The 22,031-nt window shown below is 37.7% G+C and overlaps 1 protein-coding gene across 1 annotated transcript in view; it reads right to left on the bottom strand.

Annotated features, from left to right (window-relative positions):
* Positions 1-22,031, bottom strand: part of VMP1 (vacuole membrane protein 1) — a 121,854-nt gene that overhangs the window by 48,810 nt on the left and 51,013 nt on the right. Inside the window, exon 8 of the mRNA XM_080680911.1 lies at positions 18,094-18,225. Coding sequence (XP_080537037.1) covers positions 18,094-18,225 — 132 coding nt within the window. The remainder of the gene's footprint in view (positions 1-18,093; positions 18,226-22,031) is intronic.

Raw genomic sequence — 22,031 nt, 5'->3', positions numbered from 1 at the left:
TATATTAAAAAAAAAAAAAGATGGTGATAATAATACCTATCACCATGACCAGTAAGAGACAAAACTGATTATGGGACAAATTTGTTTAGAGTGAAGTTATATTACTAACTGTCAATGATGAAAAAGCCTGAGAGCCAATGGAATAAAGTGTCTTGTCAGAATTCCTGATCAGACATGATGAGCTCAGTTTTAATGCAATCTCACAACTCGGGGGATGATAGGTTTTTGTTTGTTTTTAATATAAAAATAGCAACATTTTAATATTGAGAAGGAAGCAGGAAGAAGGGAAGAAAGGAAATGCATTAAGAATGAAAAATTTAGCCGAAACTGGTTTGGCTCAGTGGATGGAGCATCGGCCTGCCGATTGAGGGGTCCTGGGTTCGATTCTGGTCAAGGGCATGTACCTTGGTTGCGGGCACATCTCCAGTAGGAGGTGTGCAGGAGGCAGCTGATCGATGTTTCTCTCTCATCGATGTTTCTAGCTATCTCTCTCCCTTCCTCTCTGTAAAAAATCAATAAAATATATTTTAAAAAAAAGAATGAAAAATTTATCAAATCTGCCTTGTAGTACCAACTGGTTTATTAAACCCTCCATCACAAGAAGGTAGAGAGAAATAGCTGAGATTACTACACTTGAATGCTAGTTCTTTCTAATTTTATATTTCAATCACAGTTTACATTCAATACTATTTTGTATTAGATTCAGGTATACAGCATCATGGTCAGATAATCATACTTTACAAAGTGTTCCCGAATTCTAGTTCTTAACATATTCCTGTCTCCAGAAAGAGGAAATTTTTTAGTTATTTAGACCTGTAATGGTTATCTCACTACTAATCTTAAAACTCACGAATAACCTATTAAACATAAAATATCTCTTGGGTAGTCTAGAAAGAAAGAAGATATGGAAGAAGTAAGGTTTTCAGAGGCCTTTTCGGGGCTGACCATCAGTATTTGTTAACATTTTCAGATTAAAAAAAAAATAGAGAAGTATATTTGGAAGTTCAGATAAGCATACAGTACTTTCTTCCTCCTTTTCATAGTCCAACCAAATTAAAATTAAAGGCCAAGTAACCAGCATTAAAATTGGCCAGTATCTGCTGCTTCCTTTTCCTCTGTCCATCTCTCTCCCCATTGGAAAGAAACCTAACAGTAATTCTTGGGCAGGCAGGCATCTACTCCTATCAGTGCCTGCCTAGCCGCTACTTGAAAATGAGATGACTCTGTAGCCCAAGAACAACAGTGCTCTAGACACTCAGGGAAAATGTCTGAGTATGCAAGATTTATTAGAAATGACACATACAAGTAATAAAATTTTCTTTTCTTCTCTTTTTCCTGTCTGAAGTCAGTTATCTCCTCATGTGATCTGCTCATGTCTCACCAGAAAGGGCTTTTACCAAAATCTCAGTTGATGCTGGGGGTGGGGAGAGGAAGGGAAATCAACTCCAATTTTTAGCACTTTATAACAGATTGTATTTTGGTTACAAGTAAGTAATAAATAACATTTATTTCCAGATTCAGACTGGAATCTAAAAAACAAAAAGCATATGATAAGCTGCTGTGTATGTAACACAACAAAAATAGTCCAAAGCTTTGTAAACTAAGTCAGTATGGAATTTATAAAACTGTCAGGGACAGGAAACTTAAGAGACTGAAAACAAAGGCTAAAGATAAATGGGATCTTCTCTATTATGAGAAATGTGAGTAGTGGACTTCTTTCCCAGGACAGAACCAGTTCTACTTAATAGATTTATAAATAGCCCTGGAAAAAGGAGCAGAGAGTTTAAGTTCCAAATCTACAGTTGAAATGAGAAGTGCCAAATTTATGACAATAAATTGGCAGGTAAATTTCAATGTGGACAAGAGTAAGATAACACATTTAGGGAAAATGTATTTAAATATAAAATGAGTTATAAAAGTTTTGAGATATGAACAAAGCAAAGGGAAATGGAAGCAGTCTCCTAAGTAAACAGCTTATTGAAGTAAACAACTTATTAAAAACATTAGCAAATCAGAACTGTAGTTGTAGAAATGTGAAAAACATGAATATAGTAGCTGCCCTTGAAAATGATGTGCAGTTTTGATAACTTCATGGTAGGAAAGATATAGAAGAATTAGATAAACATTTCTGAAAAAAATATTAAAGTACTCTAAGTGTTTGGGGGCTGTTAGATATAAAAAGTAAATGGTCACATTCTCTAGAGTGGGTAAAAGGCAATTAACTGAAATCTGTAGAGTTATAAAAAGAGGAGAGGGGAACTGTTAAAAAATCTTACAAGAATGAGAGACAAATTTAAGCAAATGGAAACACTACTTTAAATAATAGGCTATGAATTTTATGAAGTTGTTATCTCAAGAAGTAGTAAAAATACAAATGTTTACAAGTTTAGATAAATTGATGCAGATTTATATCGGGGGAAAGGGACAAGGAATCTAGAATATATGTCTGCTTTTGAGGGGAGCACTGGATTAATTATCATGCCCACTTCCTGATCCACTACATAGTGCTTTAGTTTAAAAGCATGACAGCTCGCCCTGGCGTAATTCAGTGGTTAGAGCATGGGCCAGAGCACTGAAGGATCTCAAGTTCGATTCCTAGTCAAGGACAGGTACCTGGGTTGCAGGTTTGATCCCCGCCCTGATGGGAGGCAACTAATCAATGTGTCTCTTTCATATTGCTGTTTCTTTCTCTCTCCAACCCCCTACCCCAAATCAATGGGAAAAATATCCTCCAGTAAAGACAAACAACAACAAAAGAAAACAAACAAAAACATGACAGGTTATGTTTTCACCTTGTGAGGACCAAGACAGAAAAATGGGAAGAACACTCTACCAAGAGAAATTTCCTTAAATATTCAGCAAGAGAACTACAGATCTATTATTACAAACCACACACTAATTTCTATCTAATTAGAAACAAAAACTTCTGTAATATGAAATGAGCATAATGGTAATCCTGACATCCATGTCTTATGAGAAATTCTGGTCTTGGGGCCAGGACCCCGGGAGCACTCAGCAGTTATAAGAGAATGTGGGTTTATATTTAGTGTGTTAACTGATTTGCAAACTCATGAGCAAAATCACAGCATACATGTCTGTTGGTCCAAGTTTCAATGGAAGAGCCCTTTCTAAAGGCATTTTACAAAAGGTGTTTGAAACATAAACCTGAAAAAAAAATCTTTAAATTAGTTTAACAAAGGTAACCTAATCCTTACCCCCCTGCTTATTTTTTCCCATATCTGTAAGCAGGTGTGCAAATGAAAAGAAAAAACAGACATAAACGAAAAACTATATTCTACCCAATACCAAAGCAAACTAATAAGAAAAACAAACATTTATTATTTACTGAGCTTTGTTAAAGGCCAAGCTATATTAACCTCTTTTTTTCCCTTTATCTTAAAATCATCTAATTTCAATTAGAATAACTTCATCGAAATAATTTTTTCTATTTTAATTTGAGCATTGAGAGTTAGTGAGCATTGCTAGAATATAAACAACGTTAAGCTTCCATTACTTTGTATTCTTTCCTGTGAGAAATAATTAAATCAAAAATTTCCCCATGTTCTTTCATCTAAATTTATTTTGTTACAAAAAAATTAGGCAAATAAAAATTATTTTTAGAAAAAAATTATTTTTAGGAGGTTGGATTTAAAAGTATTCATTAAATTTATTTTTTAAAAAATATTTTTATTGACTTCAGAAAGGAAGGGAGAGGGAGAGAGAGCTAGAAACATCAATGATGAGATAGAATCACTGATCGGCTGCCTCCTGCACGCCCCCTACTGGGGATTGAGCCTGCCACCCAGGCATATGCCCTGACCAGGAATCGAACAGTGACCTCCTGGTTCATAGGTCAATGCTGAGCCAGGCCAGCCGAGCCATTAAATTAATTATTTAAATAAAAGTCTGCCGAGATGAATACAGAAATGCACAACTAAAAACAAATGGATTCAGAAATGTACAATGAACAGATAATTTCCTAGAAACCATTCAATAGCTTGCATCAAGTTATAGCTCTCTGTCCTGTTCAGTTAGTTACTATTATAAGAATGGGTTAAAGAAATAGAGAAGAGCCAGAAAACAAAGAAAGATAAAAAGTCTGGGAGAGGGGTGGCGAAAAGAGTTTATTTTATTTTTTTAAAAAATTACTGATTTGAGAGAGAGAGAGAGGGAGAGGAAAGGAGAACAAGTGGGAGAGGGAGAAGGAGAGGGAGAGAGGGAAATTTGTTGTTCCACTTATTTATGCATTCATTGGTTGATTCTTGTATGTGCCCAGACCGGAGATTGAATCCGCAACCTTGGTGTATGGGAATGATGCTGTAACCAGTTGAGCCACCCGGCCAGGGAAAAGAGTTTAAATAAAGTAAAAGTTTCCTGAGAAAGCAAATAAAATGAGGCATTAAGAATTCCACCATAAATCATGCTAAGTGTGTTTAGAGATTACAAGTGTGTGTTATGTGTGACAGAGAGCACTCCGACTCCTGGCGACCCTATGAATGAGTGACATCCACAATGTCCTGTCCTTAGCAGACAGCCCTGTTCAGCTCCTGCAGACGCATGCCTATGGCTTCTTTTATGGACTACAACTACAGAATTACTTTAAATGCTACCTTTTCTTGTGAAACCAAATGCAAGTAAGTGACTTTCATGTACCAAAGCAACTCGGCTAGTCAGTCGCAATATCCTGCAACAGAATCCTTCAAGAGAGACCACTGAAAATTGCTTAATCTTGATGGTACTTTGTGGTAAAATCATGAGCCAGCTCAAAAGAAGAAAAGGCCTGCCTTTTCAAAAACTAAATGTTGTTGGGTGTGGTTGGATGATTTTGAAAAGAGAAACTACAATAAGCCTTGGCCTTTAAATGATAAAAAAAAATGTGTTTAAGGTGTCTCTGATGCTCATTAAGGCAACGTTTATCAGTTAACCCTTTGCAAACAAGCAAGAGATCATGAGAGCAGGAAGCTTTTCTGTGGAACTCCTGACACAACACAAACCATAGCAAAGCTTAATGCAAACCCTCTAGAGTCCACGTTGACAAATTCTTTAACAAGCCCTGTGGTTACAGGGAAGCTGGTTTCACTCTGACTCACTCCTACTCAAATAGTTTACTGGAAATGAAGGGGAGGGGGAATTTTCAGAGAAGTCATGTGATGGCCACACAAACCACAGCCAGCAAAGGTTCAACAGAGTCAAAAACAGGTCCCAGCAACAACTGACACCCAGAGTGTTCAAATGGCCCTAAATTATATGAGAATGAGTCCTGGTAGGTTTCAGATCATCCACACCAGGGACTCTTTCATAAATCTCTGTATGTAAAGGAACAGAAACTTCACAAGGGGAAAAACCAGCAGGCACTGACATGGTGTGGGCAGCTACAAACACTTCATAGGAAAATGTGCTTAACAGAGAATAGCATCAAAGGAACGTTAAAGCACTTAAGTGAGTGTATAAATAATCATTATTAAAATGCTTTCCCATAGTCTCTAAACTCAAATGATCAAACAGATATTCTATCATCAAAAGAATGTCAAAAGAACCTTTAATTATCCCCATGTATGAGGGGGATATTCACTGGGTAACGCATAAAAAGAAAATGCACTGGCCATAAGAATGAGAACTACCATTGCAATGAACAAACTTTATTTTGGTGTTATGTGTTTTCATTAATAAAAGAATGTAAATAACTTGAAATTTCTGAACAGGATAAAAATTCTACTAAGCTAATAAAAGTTTTGTGGCCTTAAATATGTTTAACACAAATTAGTAAGCGCAAAGTTATTAGTATTTAAACTTAATTGGGATTTAGCTTCAATAAATCAGACAAGTGGCAAGTTTTAATTATTATTTTTTAACGCTCACCTGAGGTTGTTTTTTTAAAAATATATTTTTATTGATTTCAGAGAGAAAGGGAGAGGGAGAGAGACAGAAACATCAATGATGAGAGAGGATCATTGATCAGCTGTCTCCTGCATGCCCCCTACTGAGGATCGAGCCCACAACACAGGCATGTGCCCCTGACCGGAATCGAACAGGGTAGGTACCCTTCAGTCCGCAGGCCAACAATCTACCCAATGAGCCAAACTGGCTAGGGCTGAGGGTATGTTTTTATTAATTTTTAGAGAGAGAGAGAAATGTCAATGTGAGAAACATACATTGGTTACTTCCTGTACGTGCCCCCAGTGGGAATCAAACCTGTAACCTCGATATGTGCCCTGATGGGAAATCGAACCTGCAACCTTTTGTGTATGGAACGATGCTCCAATCAACTGCAGGGAACAAGTTTTAATTAATTTAAATACCGCAGCCCTAAACAAAAGCTAAAAAATGTTCCCTTAAAATAAGATTAAATTCAGAAACTATAAAATAGCCTTTGAGGAAATACTTAACAGACTCATGAATTATATATACTCAAGAGAAAGACTAGCAAGTCAAAATACAAATGTGGAGGGAAAAAATTGCATTCTTTTAAAAAATAAAGTTTTAAGAAATTTTAATTTCTGACTTAATTCTCAATTTTCTATATTGATAGGAATAATATTAATCAAAATGGCATTGGCCCTGGCCAGTGTGGCTCAGTTGGTTGAGCATCCTCCCATGCACAAAAGGTCAATGGTTTGATTCCCATTTAGGTTTTATTCACATGCCCAGGTTGCCTGGTTCTATCCTGGTAGAGGGGGTGCAGGAGGCAGCCGATTATTTCTCTCCTTCTCCCTTCTTCTCGTTCTAAAAATAATTTTTAAAAATATTAAAAACGGCATGGTACTGTCACCAGAAAGGGGATCTGGCCCTTAGCGGGTCTGCCTAGGGCCAGCTGGTAGTGTGTGGGTTCTTGAGTTCATGCAACAAAAACTTCACATCACGAGCCCAGATGAATTTTAGAGGATGCTTATTAAAGCTGGGGACAGTGGAACAACAAAGGGCTGGTGAAATCAGCCTAGGCTGGTCTGCTTTGGCTCACTAAAAGTAAGAGAAAAGGGGGTGTTGGGGATAGGATCAGGGGTTTTGCCCAGGACAACCTGACACTGCCCATTGCTGCCCTGGTTGTAAGCCTTGCAGGGTCCCTTAGAGTTTAGGAGATATATGCCTGTGGGGGAAGAAGAGGGGAAGAGGAAAAAGAAAAGGGCAGGCGTGCTCCCGGGAGAACATATTCACCAATGATACATATGATAAGGGGTTAATATCCAAAATTTACTAGTACAAGGAACTTATAAAACTCAAGACTGAAACAAACAATCCAATTTAAAAAATGGGCAAGGACCTAAATAGACACTTCTCCAAAGAGGCCAAGAGACATATGGGAAAAAAAAATGCTCAACATCTCTAATCATCAGAGAGATGCAAATTAAAACCACAATGAGATCACTTCACACTCCTCAGAATGGCCATCATCAATAAATCAGCAAACAAGTGCTGGCAAGGATGTGGAGAAAAGGGGACCCTCCTGCACTGTTGGTGGTAATGAAAAGAGGTGGAGCCAATGAGGAAAGCAGTATGGAGTTACCTCAAAAAAATTAAAATGGAACTGCCTTGGGCCCAGTGATTCCACTTCTGGGAATATCCAGAGAAACCAGAAACACTAATTTGAAAGAATACATGCATGCCTATGTTAACTGCAGCATTATTTACAATAGCCAAGATTTGGAAGCAGCCCAAGTGCCCATCAGTAGATGAGTGGATAAAAAAGCTGTGGTATATTTATACAATGGTATACTACCTGGCTGTAAAAAAGAAGGAAATCTTACTTAAAAATTTTTTAAAAAAAAATTTAATAAATCTTTATTGTTCAGATTATTACAATTGTTCCTCTTTCCCCCCCCCCCATAGCTCCCCTCCACCCGGTTCCCACCCCACCCTCTGCCCTTACCTCCCCCCCACTATCCTCATCCATAGGTGTACGATTATTGTCCAGTCTCTTCCAGCACCCCCCACACCACTTTCCCCCTGAGAATTGTCAGTCCACTCCCTTTCTATGCCCCTGATTCTATTATATTCACCAGTTTATTCTGTTCATCAGATTTTTTTATTCACTTGATTTTTATATTCACTTGTTGATAGATATGTATTTGTAGTTCATAATTTTTATCTTTACCTTTTTCTTCTTCTTCCTCTTCTTAAAGAATACCTTTCAGCATTTCATATAATACTGGTTTGGTGTTGATGAACTCCTTTAGCTTTTTCTTATCTGTGAAGCTCTTTATCTGCCCTTCAATTCTGAATGATAGCTTTGCTGGGTAGAGTAATCTTGGTTATAGGTTCTTGCTATTCATCACTTTGAATATTTCTTGCCACTCCCGTCTGGCCTGCATAGTTTCAGCTGAGAAATCAGCTGACAATAGTATGGGTGCTCCCTTGTAGGTAACTAACTGTTTTTCTCTTGCTGCTTTTAATATTCTCTCTTTGTCTTTTGCTCTTGGCATTTTAATTATGATGTGTCTTGGTGTGGTCCTATTTGGATTCCTTTTGTTTGGGGTTTTGTGCGCTTCCTGGACTTGTAAGTCTATTTCTTTCACCAGGTGGGGGAAGTTTTCGGTCATTATGTCTTTGAATAGCTTTTCAGTATCTTGCTCTCTCTCTTCTTCTGGCACCCCCATAATTCTGATGTTGGTATGCTTGAAGTTGTTCCAGAGGCTCCTTACACTATCTTCAAATTTTTGGATTCTTTTTTCTTTTTGCTTTTCCAGTTGAGTGTTTTTTGCTTCTTTGTATTTCAAATCTTTGACTTGATTCTTGCGTTCCTCTAGTCTGCTGTTAAATCTCTGTATAATGTCTTTAATTTCAGTCAGTGTATGTTTAATTTCTAGTTGGTCCTTTTTCATATCCTTGAGGGTCTCGCTAAATTTATCGGCCTTTTCTAGAAAATTCTTGAAAAACCTTATAACCGTGGTTTTGAACTCTATATCTAGTCGTTTGCTTTCCTCCATTTCTTTCTGTTTCTTTGTCTCCACATTTTCGTTGCTTCCCTGAGTTGGTAGAGTAGCTTTGTGTGCTAGGTGTCCTATATGGCCCAGTGGCTCAGCTTCCTCAGTTACCTGAGGTGGACATTCTTGGTGCACCCCTTTGTGGACTGTGTGTACAGCCTTGTTGTAGTTAAGTCTTGATTGTTGTTGGTATCACTGGGAGGAACTGACCTCCAGGCCAATTGGCTGTGAGAATCAGCTGTGTCTACGCCAGAAGAACTTCTGTGCTGGAGACAGCCTTATGAGAGAAGACTTGCAAAATTGCAAAAGCCTCTGTGCTCAGCTTGGATCGGGCGGAGTCTCAGGGCTGAGCAGACAGCCTTGGCTTCCCGTCAGCCCTGCCCTATGAGGCCCCTGGGTCTCAGTGTCCCTCGGTAATCGCTGCAAGCACCTCTGAGAGAAAGCTGCCCTCGAGTTTCGCCTGCTGCCAGACAGTCCAGTTTGTCCCCCAATGAATCTGGATTCCCAGATTCTCGCCTGGAACTGGAGTTCAGCGCAGTTGGGAGCTTCTGTCTCCCTCCCGCTAGAGAAAGCCAGCGGCACACTCAGCTGTCAGTCCTCCCTGCGCGCACTCACACGTGCGCCTCTAGACTTCTGCCTTTCGCGGCTCCCCTGAGTTTCCTTGTGCTTTTCTCTTTTCCTGACAGTCCAGATTCCCCCCGTATGAGCCTGGGTCCCCAGGTTCTCGCCCAGAATTGGGGTTCAGTGCAGTCGGAACTGGGGTTCAGTGCAGTCGGGAGCTTTCATCTCCCTCCCACTAGAGAAAGCCAGCCAGGCACTCAGCCGCCCGTCCTCTCCACACGCGTGTCTCTGTACCTCAGCCTTCTGCAGCTCCTCTGAGTGTCCGCGTGCCTTTCTCTTTCCTTCTAGTTGTAGAATTTCCACTCAGCCAGCTTTCCTGTGGTTCTGGATGATGTCTGTTTTGTCTTTTAGTTGTAGTTTTGAAATTGTTGTGCGAGGCAGCAGTTTAGGTGTTTACCTATGCCGCCATCTTGGTTTCTCTGAAATCTTACTTTTTATGACAGCATGGATGACCTGGAGAGTATTATGCTATGTGAAATAAGTCAGTCAGAGAAAGACAAATATCATGTGACTTCACTTACTGGTATATATGGAATCTAATGAACAAAACAAACTAACAAACAAAATAGAAACAGACTGAGAGCTGTCAGAGGGGAGGAGGGTTGGGGGGGGCTGGTTGAAAAGGGTGAAGGGATTAACAAAAAACAAACTCATAGGCACAGACAACAATATGGTGATTACCAGAGGGAAAGATAAGTGGAGGAGTTAGAAGAGGGTAAAGGAGGAATAAATGATGATGGAAGGAGATCTGACTTGGGGTGGTGAACACACAATAGAATATACAGATGATATATCATAGAATTATACACCTGAAACCTATATAATTTTATTAACCAATGTCAACTCAATAAATTCAATAAAAAAATCCAGAAACTATAAAACAGCCTTTGAGGAAATACTTAACAGCCTCATGAATTATACTCAAAAGAAAGACAAATTAGTCAATACAAATATAGAGGAACAACTTGGATTTTCTAAACTTTTCAAAAAAAAATATTTTATCCTCACCTGAGACATCGGTCAGTTGACTCCCATATGTGACCCCAACAGGGAATCAAACCGAAACCTAGGTATGTGCCCTGACCAGAATGGAACCCAAAACCTGTGTACCAAGTTGGAGGTACAGGACGACACTCCAACCAACTGAGCCATCTGGGCAGGGCTCAATTTCTTATTTGACTTAATTCTTAATTTCCTATATTGATAGGAATAGTAAGAAACAGTTTCACACAGTCAGCAACCTACCATTTTGTAAAAAAAGAATCCAAGTAGCGAGGTCACTTGGACAGAGAGCATTTAGGAAAGCACACTTATTCAAACCATATTCTTCCAAGTAAATATGTACGACATTCTTACTCTATTGTGTAAGCTTTAAACACAAAAAACCACAGTCACCTCCATGATCCCATTCCCTATTACTTCAATACTGGCTGCCCTAATCTTTTAGGATACATCAAGCAAATAAATTACTTTATTTTTCAAACTCTTTTGTTCCTAATGCCTTTAATTTTTCCTTTCCTTTGGTTATGCAGCTTAAAGAATAAACAAGTTATCATAGGAACCTTCATTTGTTTCTAAAGTATAGAATTTTACCAATGTTGTTTTACTGGATGTGAATTAAAAATTATTTCATTTGTGTATAATGTCTTCTAATTTATCTTTAATGCTTGCTCTAAGATGACTATTAAACTAAAAGATGCAAACAGCTCAATCTTTCTTCTTTAAAAAAATTTTTTTAAATTGATTTTAGAAAGGAAGGGAAAGGGAAAGAGAAACATCAATGATGAGAGAGAATCATTGATTGGCTGCCTCCTGCATGCCCCCACTGGAGATCAAGCCAGCAACCCAGGCATATGACCTTGACTGGAATCGAACCCAGGACCCTTCATTCCACAGGCGGACACTCTATCCACTGACCCAAACCAGCCAGGGCTTCTTGGTTTTTAAATTAATCTTTATTGTTGAAAGTCTTAGCGATGTCCCCTTTGTTTTTTTCCCCCCACTGACCCCTTCCACCCAATCTTTCTTCTTAATGATTTGAAATCTCAATAATTTCTATGTTCACTACACTTTTACATTTTATTTTGCAGTAGAGTAATATATGAGGTGAGCATATTTCATGTAATGCTACATTTTCCCTCTTACTTGATATTTCTTAATTTATTCCAAGTATCTACCTCATGGGTAGTGTGTGCAAGACCAGGCAGGCATTGTTGAAAATGCACACATTTTTTCGGCCTCCCCTTAAAGAGCTTACAGACTCCTGAGAGAGATAAGAAAAGTTCATAGTTTTAAAATAAGGTAGCAAGTGATAAGTACACAAGAAAGATAAAGCAAGAGACAATTTCCAGGGGTTGGGAAGACTTTTGAGCAGCCAAGTTCTATGACCAGAGGTAGTTTTCAGAAAAAAAAGAAAGAAAAAAGAAAAAGACTAGTTAAGAGGAGACTTATAAGGAAGTCACTGGAAATGTTTAGGGACCTAGTAATTAAGGTCTGAACCAGGAGTGGGAAGAGAAAGAAGACATTTCACATCCATGTTTCTTTCTCTCTCTCTCTCCCCCACTTCCTCTCTTTCTAAAATCAATAAAAACATATCCTTGGATGAGGATTAAAAAATAAAAAGAATGACTAGATAAGGGAGGTAAGGAGGGAGTCAGATGATCTAACTTTTACAAATGATGTTAGAATTGCTGAAGGTCATAGGAAACTACATTCATTCATGTCTACCTCCCACAGACATCTAGTGAAAACACGACAGAAAGCCAAGAGCAAAAGGACGTCAGCTTGGTGGAAAAATACTGCCTAATCTCAATACTGAACTCATGATAATAAATTAGGTAGCAAAAGGAATCAGAATTCAAATAAATGTATTAATCTCCCCCTGCCTCAAAATATCTATAGTACAAAATCCAACTATCAGTCAACACTAGAATTTAAGCAAATACTTAGCTTTGAAAAACTTCCTAGTAAAAGCATACACCCTTTATTCTAGTTGAAGAGCACATGGTAAAGCAATGAGAACCAAGTATTTTTTTCACTCTTCCTGCTGAAAAACTTATTCTACCAAAGGAATAAATAACACATTTTCTACCTAAGTCTCAGGCGATCTTAAAATTCAAATACCCATTCATAATTCATCATTTTACTTACTTTGCTGTTTTAGTTACTGCTACCTTCTCTCTCTATATATTTTTTTAAATATATTTTGTTGATTTTTTACAGAGAGGAAGGGAGAGGGATAGAGAGTTAGAAACATCGATGAGAGAGAAACATCGATCAGCAGCCTCCTGCACACCTCCCACTGGGGATGTGCCCGCAACCATGGTACATGCCCTTGACCGGAATTGAACCTGGGACCTTTCAGTCCACAGGCCGATGCTCTATCCACTGAGCCAAACCGGTTTCAGCCACCTTCTCTATATTTTATTGCTCCCATCAAATTGGGGGTTTACAGAATACATGTATCTATGAGGAAATTCCAACACCAAAGTTAGATTAACTTTTGGGTCTTTGTGAAAACTGATTACTGTAAGAACTTTTATTTATTTATTTATTTATTTAATTTTTATTTTTTATTGACTGTAAGAACTTTTAAATCACAATCAATAATATATAACTAAAAAGATGTCAGTAAGCCTGGCCAGCATGGCTCAGTGGTTGAGCACCAATCTATGAGCCAGGAGGTCATGGTTCAATTCCCGGGGTCAGGGCACATGCTGGGTTGTGGGCTCGATCCCCAGTGTGGGGCGTGCAGGAGGCAGCCAATCAGTGATTCTCTCTCCTCGTTGATGTTTCTCTCTCTCCCTCTCCCTTCTTCTCTGAAATGAATAAAAAAATATTTTTTAAAAAGATGTCAATAAAATTATAGCTTATAAATAAATAAAAACCGCAGGGTCCACCATATAAAATGAGCCAGTCAGAGAATGAAGCCAGTGCAGAGGGAAGTGGAGCCAAATGATGGAGAGACTTGACTCCTGATGACAATGTTTGTGCTCCCAGATCCATCCGTGCCTGAAGCTAGTATATCCTCTGGATTTTTCAGTTTTGTGAACCAATAAATACCCTTTTGTTTAAGTTAAAAATAAATAAATAAATAAATAAATAAATAAATAAATAAATAAATACCTAATAGCTTTAAAAATACGATCAATAACTATTTATAAAGGTATAATATGCAATTTATAACAATAAAAGTCAAAACTAAATTAAATCACTGGGAAAACAATGATGGAATATACAAATAGCTAATTAATTGAAAAAGAGAAAGTTAGGTCCCTACATTATATGGTAGGTAAAATATTGTAATAGATTAAAGATTTAACAATCTATATATATAAAAGCCAAGAAATTGGAATGACGGAATGACTGCTCGTTATGATGTGTACTGTGGCAGCCAACTGCCCCCGATTGGTACCCCCACCCCGATAGGGAGTGGAGCTGGCCGGCCAACCTCACGCGTCCCCTCAACCCTTCCAGCCCGGCTCCGATAGGGGCCACCGGACCCCACCCATGCACAAATTCATGCACCGAGCCTCTAGTAAAATAATTAAGTCATAAAAATACTAAAAGAAAGTAGAGCTAAATATTTACTACATAATTGTAAGGGTTCAGGAAGATAATTTTAGGGATTATTCTAAAAGAAAAAGTCTAAGATATTGATATTAAAAAATGTAAATTTCTCTATTCTAAAAATAAAACAAAGCACAATAAATAACATGAGGAAAATGTTGACAGCATATGACAAAAGATATCTCCTTAAAAATGTCAATTAATAAGAAAATGAAAAATATACTAAATATAAAAAATTGATAAATGAACCAGTTAAAGTTTTTTCTTTTTTTGTTTATCTGTATTTTCAACATTTTATACAAGAAACATACTTTGTAATAAAAAGCAAAGATATAGAAAATATTTGATGGCACTGAAAAATGTTTACAGTATGACTTTATATTTAAAACAAGTCACAGAACAATAAATAGAATATGACTCACTGTTATAAATATTTATAGAGAAAAAGACTGAAGAATGAAGGGATTAATTTTAAGTAGATATATTTACAGTTGTCTACAATGAGCTGTGTCACTTCATAATAAGAGCACAATCTTAAAAATCAGTATCAAATGTCTATTATATGTGGGGGACAAACTTGAGCCTAATATGTATGGTATGATCCTAGTTTTTATTTTTAAAAGTTATAAATGCAAAGAAAACAGCTTAGAATTAGAGAATCATTATCCTACTTTGGGGATTAGGTATGTGGGTTTTCACTTTTAATACTTCTAGAATGCTTCAATCTTATTAATACAAACACTTAAGTAATTTAAAAGATGAAAATCTGGAAAATATAACAGAAGCAAAGAGCCTAAGATTAAAATTTTTTTTAACGATACCTGATTTAAGAAGAAAATTACAAAAAATTCTCTTAAACTGTTATACATTTACAAGAGGCCTGGTGCAGGACATTCATGCATGGGTAGAGTCCCTAGACCTGGCCAGCGATCAGGGCCAATAGGGGCCTTCCTTCGTTCCATGCAACCCCCTGGTGGTCAGCATATGTCACAGCAAGCAATAGAACTCCTGTCTCCTGGTCAAACTCCTGCGGGGACACTTTGCATATTAGCCTTTTATATATATAGATTTACATTGTGAAAACCTTAAAAACAAAACAAAAAATTTATCACTGCAGTGTATCAAAACAGCTGAAGTAGCTCTAGCTGGTTTGGCTCAGTGGATAGAGCGTCGGCCTGCGGACTCAGGGGTCCCAGGTTCGATTCCAGTCAAGGGCATGTACCTTGGTTGCGGGCACATCCCCAGTGGGGGGTGTGCAGGGGGCAGCTGATCGATGTTTCTCTCTCATCGATGTTTCTAGCTTTCTATCCCTCTCCCTTCCTGTCTGTAAAAATCAATAAAATATATTTAAAAAAACAAAAGCAGCTGAAGTATAATAGATCTTGTTTGGATATAGTAATAGTCCACAATGTTAGCAAGAGCAAATAAAACCAAAAAGCTTATTTTGTCAAGCCATAGCAAGGAACTCTACTTTGAATAGAGAATTAAAACATTAGTATTCTCTGAGATCATTTTTAATATGGAAAACTGGCAACAGTCCCCTCCTCTACTATTTTTCCTCAAAATATAGAAAATAGAAACATGAAATGTCTCTTTGATGAAACTAGCATTAATTATATCTGAGAACCTGCAGTGGAAGATATGGAAGAGAAGCAAAGTGATTTGTAATACTGAACTCCAAAAAGATCTTCAGCAGAACTGCAGAAGAGACTGGGGATAAGGCTGGAAACAAGGAGACTGTATAAAAACCAGACTCCTAGGAGTACATTTTCCATTCCTACTTAGCACAGACAACTTCCTCCCCTAGCCCCATGGAAGACATCAAGTAATATCTAGAGATAAGGTATAGTCTCTAGACAAAGTGAACCAAAGGTTCTGGGCTCAGGACATGTGTGTGCAGGCATCCACAGAATGATCACAAAGCAGGGTAAGTGAAAACTGCCATAGTCCCGTAAATGGAGGACTCTAACTCCCATTCCACAGCCTCACTTCAGAATGTCAGCTGCAAGAATACCCAAAGGAAAGATCTACAGGCACTAATACATGGAGGTTTTAATAAATAAGGAAGCCTGACCCTCCTACTCCTTGCCTCCACACAGCTTCCATTCAGCTTTTATGTGCCTTATCCTTACATAGAAGCCAAAGAACAAGAATCACCAGGCTTTGAGGAAAGCTTCTGAGTTCTGGTTCTAACTCTACTTCTAAGCACGTAAAAATAGGGAGGTAACATCTTCCAGATTTGCAGTTTTCTATAAAATTAAAAGGGTACATTTTCCATACTACTTCAGAGTAAACACAGGGTCAAATCTAGAATTCAAAAAGCATTAAAAATACTTAAAAGTTGTCTGGATTAGAAATAATTTTTAGCCTTAATAGAAGCATCATGATGTGAGAGAAGCAGAATACGTTTTGACAGATAAGGTAAAGCAGATACCAGGACACTTTACCACACAGAGCAGATGTTCATAGCTCTGATTAATTTGCTTTATATTTAGATACTAGGTGGGGTCTCTCGGCGTGGCTTGTGGGGATTGAGCTGAAACTGGCAGTCCAACGCCACCTGCTGCACCTGCCTGCTGCTCCCACTCATCCCGGCCCTAATGCATCTGCCCCGGGCTCGCGCCCAGTCAGTCCTGATCAGGAGAGGCTCGTGTCACTGTGGTGCACAACAGCTGTGAGCCCTGTGTCTGGCGCTCCTGCGTTGAGCATCTTCCCCCTGGTGGTCAGTGCACGTCATAGCGACCAGTTAACTGGTTGCTTAGGCTTTTATATATATAGATTCTATAGTCATATTTGAAAATTTGTTTTCACTTAAAAACTGTAACTCTTCTTGGTTGATTTTCCACTTAAAACTTTTTAAAAAAAGTCCACCTGTCATTAAAATAGGTTTCCACCCCTCATGGCAATGGTTTCTTGGATCTCAGATTTCACTGAGAAGAAAATATGAACTCATTCCTCCTCAAAAAACTACCTGTGCACTTACGTGGACATACATACTTAAAAACACATGACAACAAAACAATTTTTCAAACAACTTCAGAGATTAATGAACAAATCTGAAGAGAGCGATGTATTTTATATACAGTCTTTCAAATATCTTTCTTTTATGTCCTTTTATTTACATCTATTTTGATTTCTGCTGTCATCCCTAAGATGGAGACTCAGTTAATAATATTCTTTTTTTTTTTATAAATATATTTTTTATTGATATTTTACAGAGAGGAAGGGAGAGGGATAGAGAGCTAGAAACATCGATGAGAGAGAAACATCGATCAGCTGCCTCCTGCACACCTCCCACTGGGGATGTGCCCGCAACCAAGGTACATGCCCTTGACCAGAATCGAACCCGGGACCCTTCAGTCCGCAGGCCTTCGCTCTATTCACTGAGCCAAACCGGCTAGGGCTGAATTGTTCTTTCTTATTGGGAGATTCCAAATAATTTCATGTAAACATGGTAAACTATATTGATCTTACTTTCAAAATATTAATTCGGAAGTTCTACTATTTTGGACTCAGCCTCTTTGACCCCCTTATTTATTTAATGGTCTGCTTAGTAAAACAGCAGGTCCTTGAATAATATTGTTTCCCTCAAAATTGTTTCATTATTTGTCATTTTGTTAAAGTTGCAGACCTAATGACCATGTTAAATGAGAACTTACTATACTTATAAACACATAACAAAGAATATTTCAACTCCTTAACCTCACTGAACATGAAATTACCCTGATTTTCTGGCAAGGTGTTTCAGCTGAGTCTGAGTTGTCTTGTTGACGCTTTCTATATTTCCCTTTTCTAAAATCAAGATGATAAACACTTGTATATTTCATCTTTTCTGAATGTTCTATCCCAAACCATGTATAATTTTGTTTTCACTCTGGCAGTCTTCTTCAAAGAAACTATTAACAATTTCACCTTAATCATAAACTCTTTAGGGATAATTAAAGTATTCTATTTATTCCCCCTCCCCACTGCTCACTGTTCTTACTTGCGCAGCCTCTGCATGCTCCAGCATCTCTTCGAATTCCTGATACTCTTCATCATCTGGTTCAGCACCTGAGAGTCGAGCTGCTCTGGCCATGAAATACGGAGGCAACTCTCCAATTGCTGTACCGACACCCTATGTCAAAAACCAAAACAATCACATAAGATTCTGTTTTCAACACAGTGACACTAAACACATCAAATCTATATTTTTTGATATCACCAAAAGCATATTAAGATGTAGGCATAAGTGAGAAAAGCATATACTAGTACATAACTAGGAGGAATCCTGGCCCCCATACTGACCAAAGCAATGCTAGGCAAGATGCTATACATAAAACCGTCAGACAATCCTGGTGTATTACAGACACAAAATTAATGTTAGTTCTCTTGCATATCTACTTATATTCTATTTTTTATAATCCTCACAGAAGGATATGTTTTTTAATTGATTTTTAGACAGAGAAAGGAAGTGGGGGAAAGAGAGAGAGAGAAAGAGAGAGAGAGAGAAACATCATCAGTTGCCTCCCATTAAGTTCCTCAAACAGGGATGACATCCGTAACAACTTTTTGGTGTATGGGATAAGGCTCCAACCAACTGAGCCACCCAGCCTGAGCTCTACTTATACTCTATTCTTTTTGTCATTTCTCCCCCTTTTAAAATGTTCAAATGATTTGGTAATGAGCATTCACTGATACAGCTATTAGACAAATATTTTCTAGGAAATCTGATATTTAGAATGTTGCTTTAATCCCAACAGAACTTTTTAGTTCAGAGTTAAAATTTTTAACAAACTGTGGTCAGAAAGCCCCTTGAAAACAACATTAGGATGGATAAATTTTAACCACAGGAAAAATGTTTATATTTCCTTAGGACATTGAGTGACTCATGTTTTAGTCTCTTTGTAGATTCTTGTTTTTGAAGATAATTTTTTTTCCCAACCAACTCAACATATAAGGATAAAAAAAAAAGGTAAAAGAATCAGGAACTTGGTTTGAACTTACATGGCTTAAATACAGCATATACTGCAAGATGCATATAGCTTCCAGGAAGATTCTCAACTTTGAGCCATCCTTCTCTGTCCTGAGTCAGAGTGAATGAAAAATGCATGTGCTAGTTCTAAGAAGCAACTTTAGGCCTTTCTGTTTGCTCTGTCCTATGGCTCTGCCTATATATGCCTTGAAAAGAATCCCCAAGGTACATAATCAGATTCAAAAATTTTGTGTTCACAGTGCTACATTTCAATGTGCAGAATCAATGATCCAAGTGAAACTGCATTACCCACATGTGAATAAAGAGTTCTGAAGGAAGAATAAGGCTATAGTTAGTTAAAAAACAGAGAGAAGGGAGAAGAGACATATATAGAGAAGGATAAAGGAACAAAACAAACCATACTTTATCAAACAGGAAAAGTTAGTCAACTTTGGAATGTGTTAGTAGACCAACTTACTATTTAAAAAACTGGTAACAAAGAGAAAGATCAACTATTTATCCTGTCTTACCTATATGAAAGATACCTCAGGGAAATTAAATTGCTGATAAGGAGAAGTTTCTCTTTATAAAGTATTTCAGTAATAACTAAAGAAAAAATGATATAATTGGGGTACCTCTATTTTATAACCCCTAATAAAATAATGAACATATAGTAATAGTGCTAATATCACACACAAAAAAGACAACCAGACACTACTGTACCTCGTGACAGAAATACACAAGGTTCTGAAGTATATTCTTGCCAGAAAGAAAATTTTTTCAAGCCTCTCAATATACCTACCAACTCATAGGAAATATAGGAAACAGAAACATACTTAAATTATACCAACTGGAATACAATCAGTAAAATCAGGGCTGTGGGAAACTACACTTGACAAACAATCCAGTTTCAATAACAAATAAATTTGAAAATAAAATAAAAGAAATAAACACAACCAAAAAAAATCTGAATACTAACTGTTCAACTAATTTGAAGAGACTATTCCTAATTTCTCTTAGGTGTTTTTTTAAAGTTCTATAGTTGATATATTTACAGATAAAATGTGACATGTTATCTAGGATATGCTTCAAGCTAACCGAGAACAGAATGAGGAAGGGTATATATAAAACAGTATTAGCCAGGAGTTAGTATTAGCTGAAGTTGGGGAACAGTATGTGTATTTAATAATGTAATTCTATGCACTTAAATTTTTTTCCATAACGAAACGTAGAAAGAAAAGTTAACTGTCATATTTTATTTAAAACATGAACTCCTAAAATTTAAGTCAAATGTTAAATTGTTCTGAAAGCAATCAGATGACTCAAACTCATGACAAGTTTCCTTAAAGTTAAAAAGTAATAATCAATTGAAATGAAATAAAGAGCTACATGTCTTATACTTAATTGACCACACATTACACACACACACATACACATTTAAAAAAATGTGTTTTTATTGATTTCGGAGAGGGGAAGTGAGAGGGAGAGAGAGATAGAAACATCAATGATGAGAGAGAATCATTGATCCGCGGCCTCCTGCACGCCCCCTCCTGGGGATTGAGCCTGTAACCTGGGCATGTGCCCAGAATGGGAATCAACTGGTGACATCTTGGTTCATGGGTCAACACTCAACCACTAAGCCACCTCAGCTAGACTCACTCTCTTGATAGTGACCTCGATGCACAAAGTTTAAATGTTAGTAAAGTTCAATTAATCAATTTTCCTGTTGTTACCTAACCTTTTGGTGTTACATTTATGAAATGATTGCCATCCTGGTCGGCATGTCTCAGTGGTTGAGTGTCGACCTAGGAACCCAGAGGTCACGGTTGTAAGCTCGATCCCCAGTGTGGGGGGTGCAGGAGGCAGCCAATCAGTGATTCTCATCATTGATTGATGTTTCTCTCTCTCCTTCTCCGTTTCTCTCTGAAATCAATAAAAAACATATTTTAAAAAAAGAAATGATTGCCAAATTCAAAACCATCCAGATTTTTCTCTATATTTTCTTCAAAGCGTTTTATAATTTTAGCTCTTAAGTTTATGTATATGATGCATTTTGAGTTAATTTTTGTATATGGTGTAAGGTAATGGTCCAACTTCATTCTTTTGCACGTGGATATTCAATTTTCCCAGCACCCTTTGTTGAAAGGACTGTCCTTATAAACATTGAGAACAAAGGGAACAAATTTAGACAACTTGATATGTGCTACATTTTTTACATGACCCAAGACAGTTGTCCAAAAAGGAAATATGAAAAGCAAACAAACATTCAGCCAATTAGTCAGTATTTATTATTTTTTAAAATACTTTTTTCATTAATTTTTAGAGAGAGAGGAAGGGAAAGGGAGAGAGAGAAACATCGATGTGAGAGTGGAGCATCGATCAGCTGCCTCTTGGAGACCCACACTGGGGATTGAGCCCTCAACCAGGGCAAGTGTCCTGACCAGGAATTGAACCAGCAACTTTTTGGTGCACAGGATGACAGCCAGTAACTGAGCCACACTGTCCAGGGCAGTCAGTATTTATTCACATTCTTTTTTTTTTTTTTTTGCGGGCATTTTTTTTTATTGTTTAAAGTATTACATGTAGTAGTACATATAGCTCCTTTTCCCCCCCGCCATTGACTTTCCCCAGCCTCTCCTACCCCGTCGCATGCCCTCATCCCACCCCCCAGTGTCTTGTGTCCATTGGTGTGCTTATATGCATGCATACAAGTACTTTGGTTGATCTCTTTCCCCTCCCCTCCCCAACACTCCCTAGCCTTCCCGCTGTAAATTGACAGTCTGTTCGGTGCTTTACTGCCTCTGTATCTATCTTTTTGTTCATCAGGTTATAATGTTCTTTATTTTCCATAAATGAGTGAGATCATGTGGTATTTTTCTTTCATTGCCTGGCTTATTTCACTTAACATAATGCTCTCCAGGTCCATCCATGCTGCTGCAAATGGTAAGAATTCCTTCTTTTTTATAGCA

This window comes from Plecotus auritus, assembly GCF_963455305.1.
Source record: "Plecotus auritus genome assembly, chromosome: 7".
Classification (NCBI taxonomy): Eukaryota; Metazoa; Chordata; class Mammalia; order Chiroptera; family Vespertilionidae; genus Plecotus; species Plecotus auritus.
The sequence above is the reverse complement of the archived record's forward strand: the minus strand, read 5'-3'. Positions and strand labels throughout refer to the sequence as shown.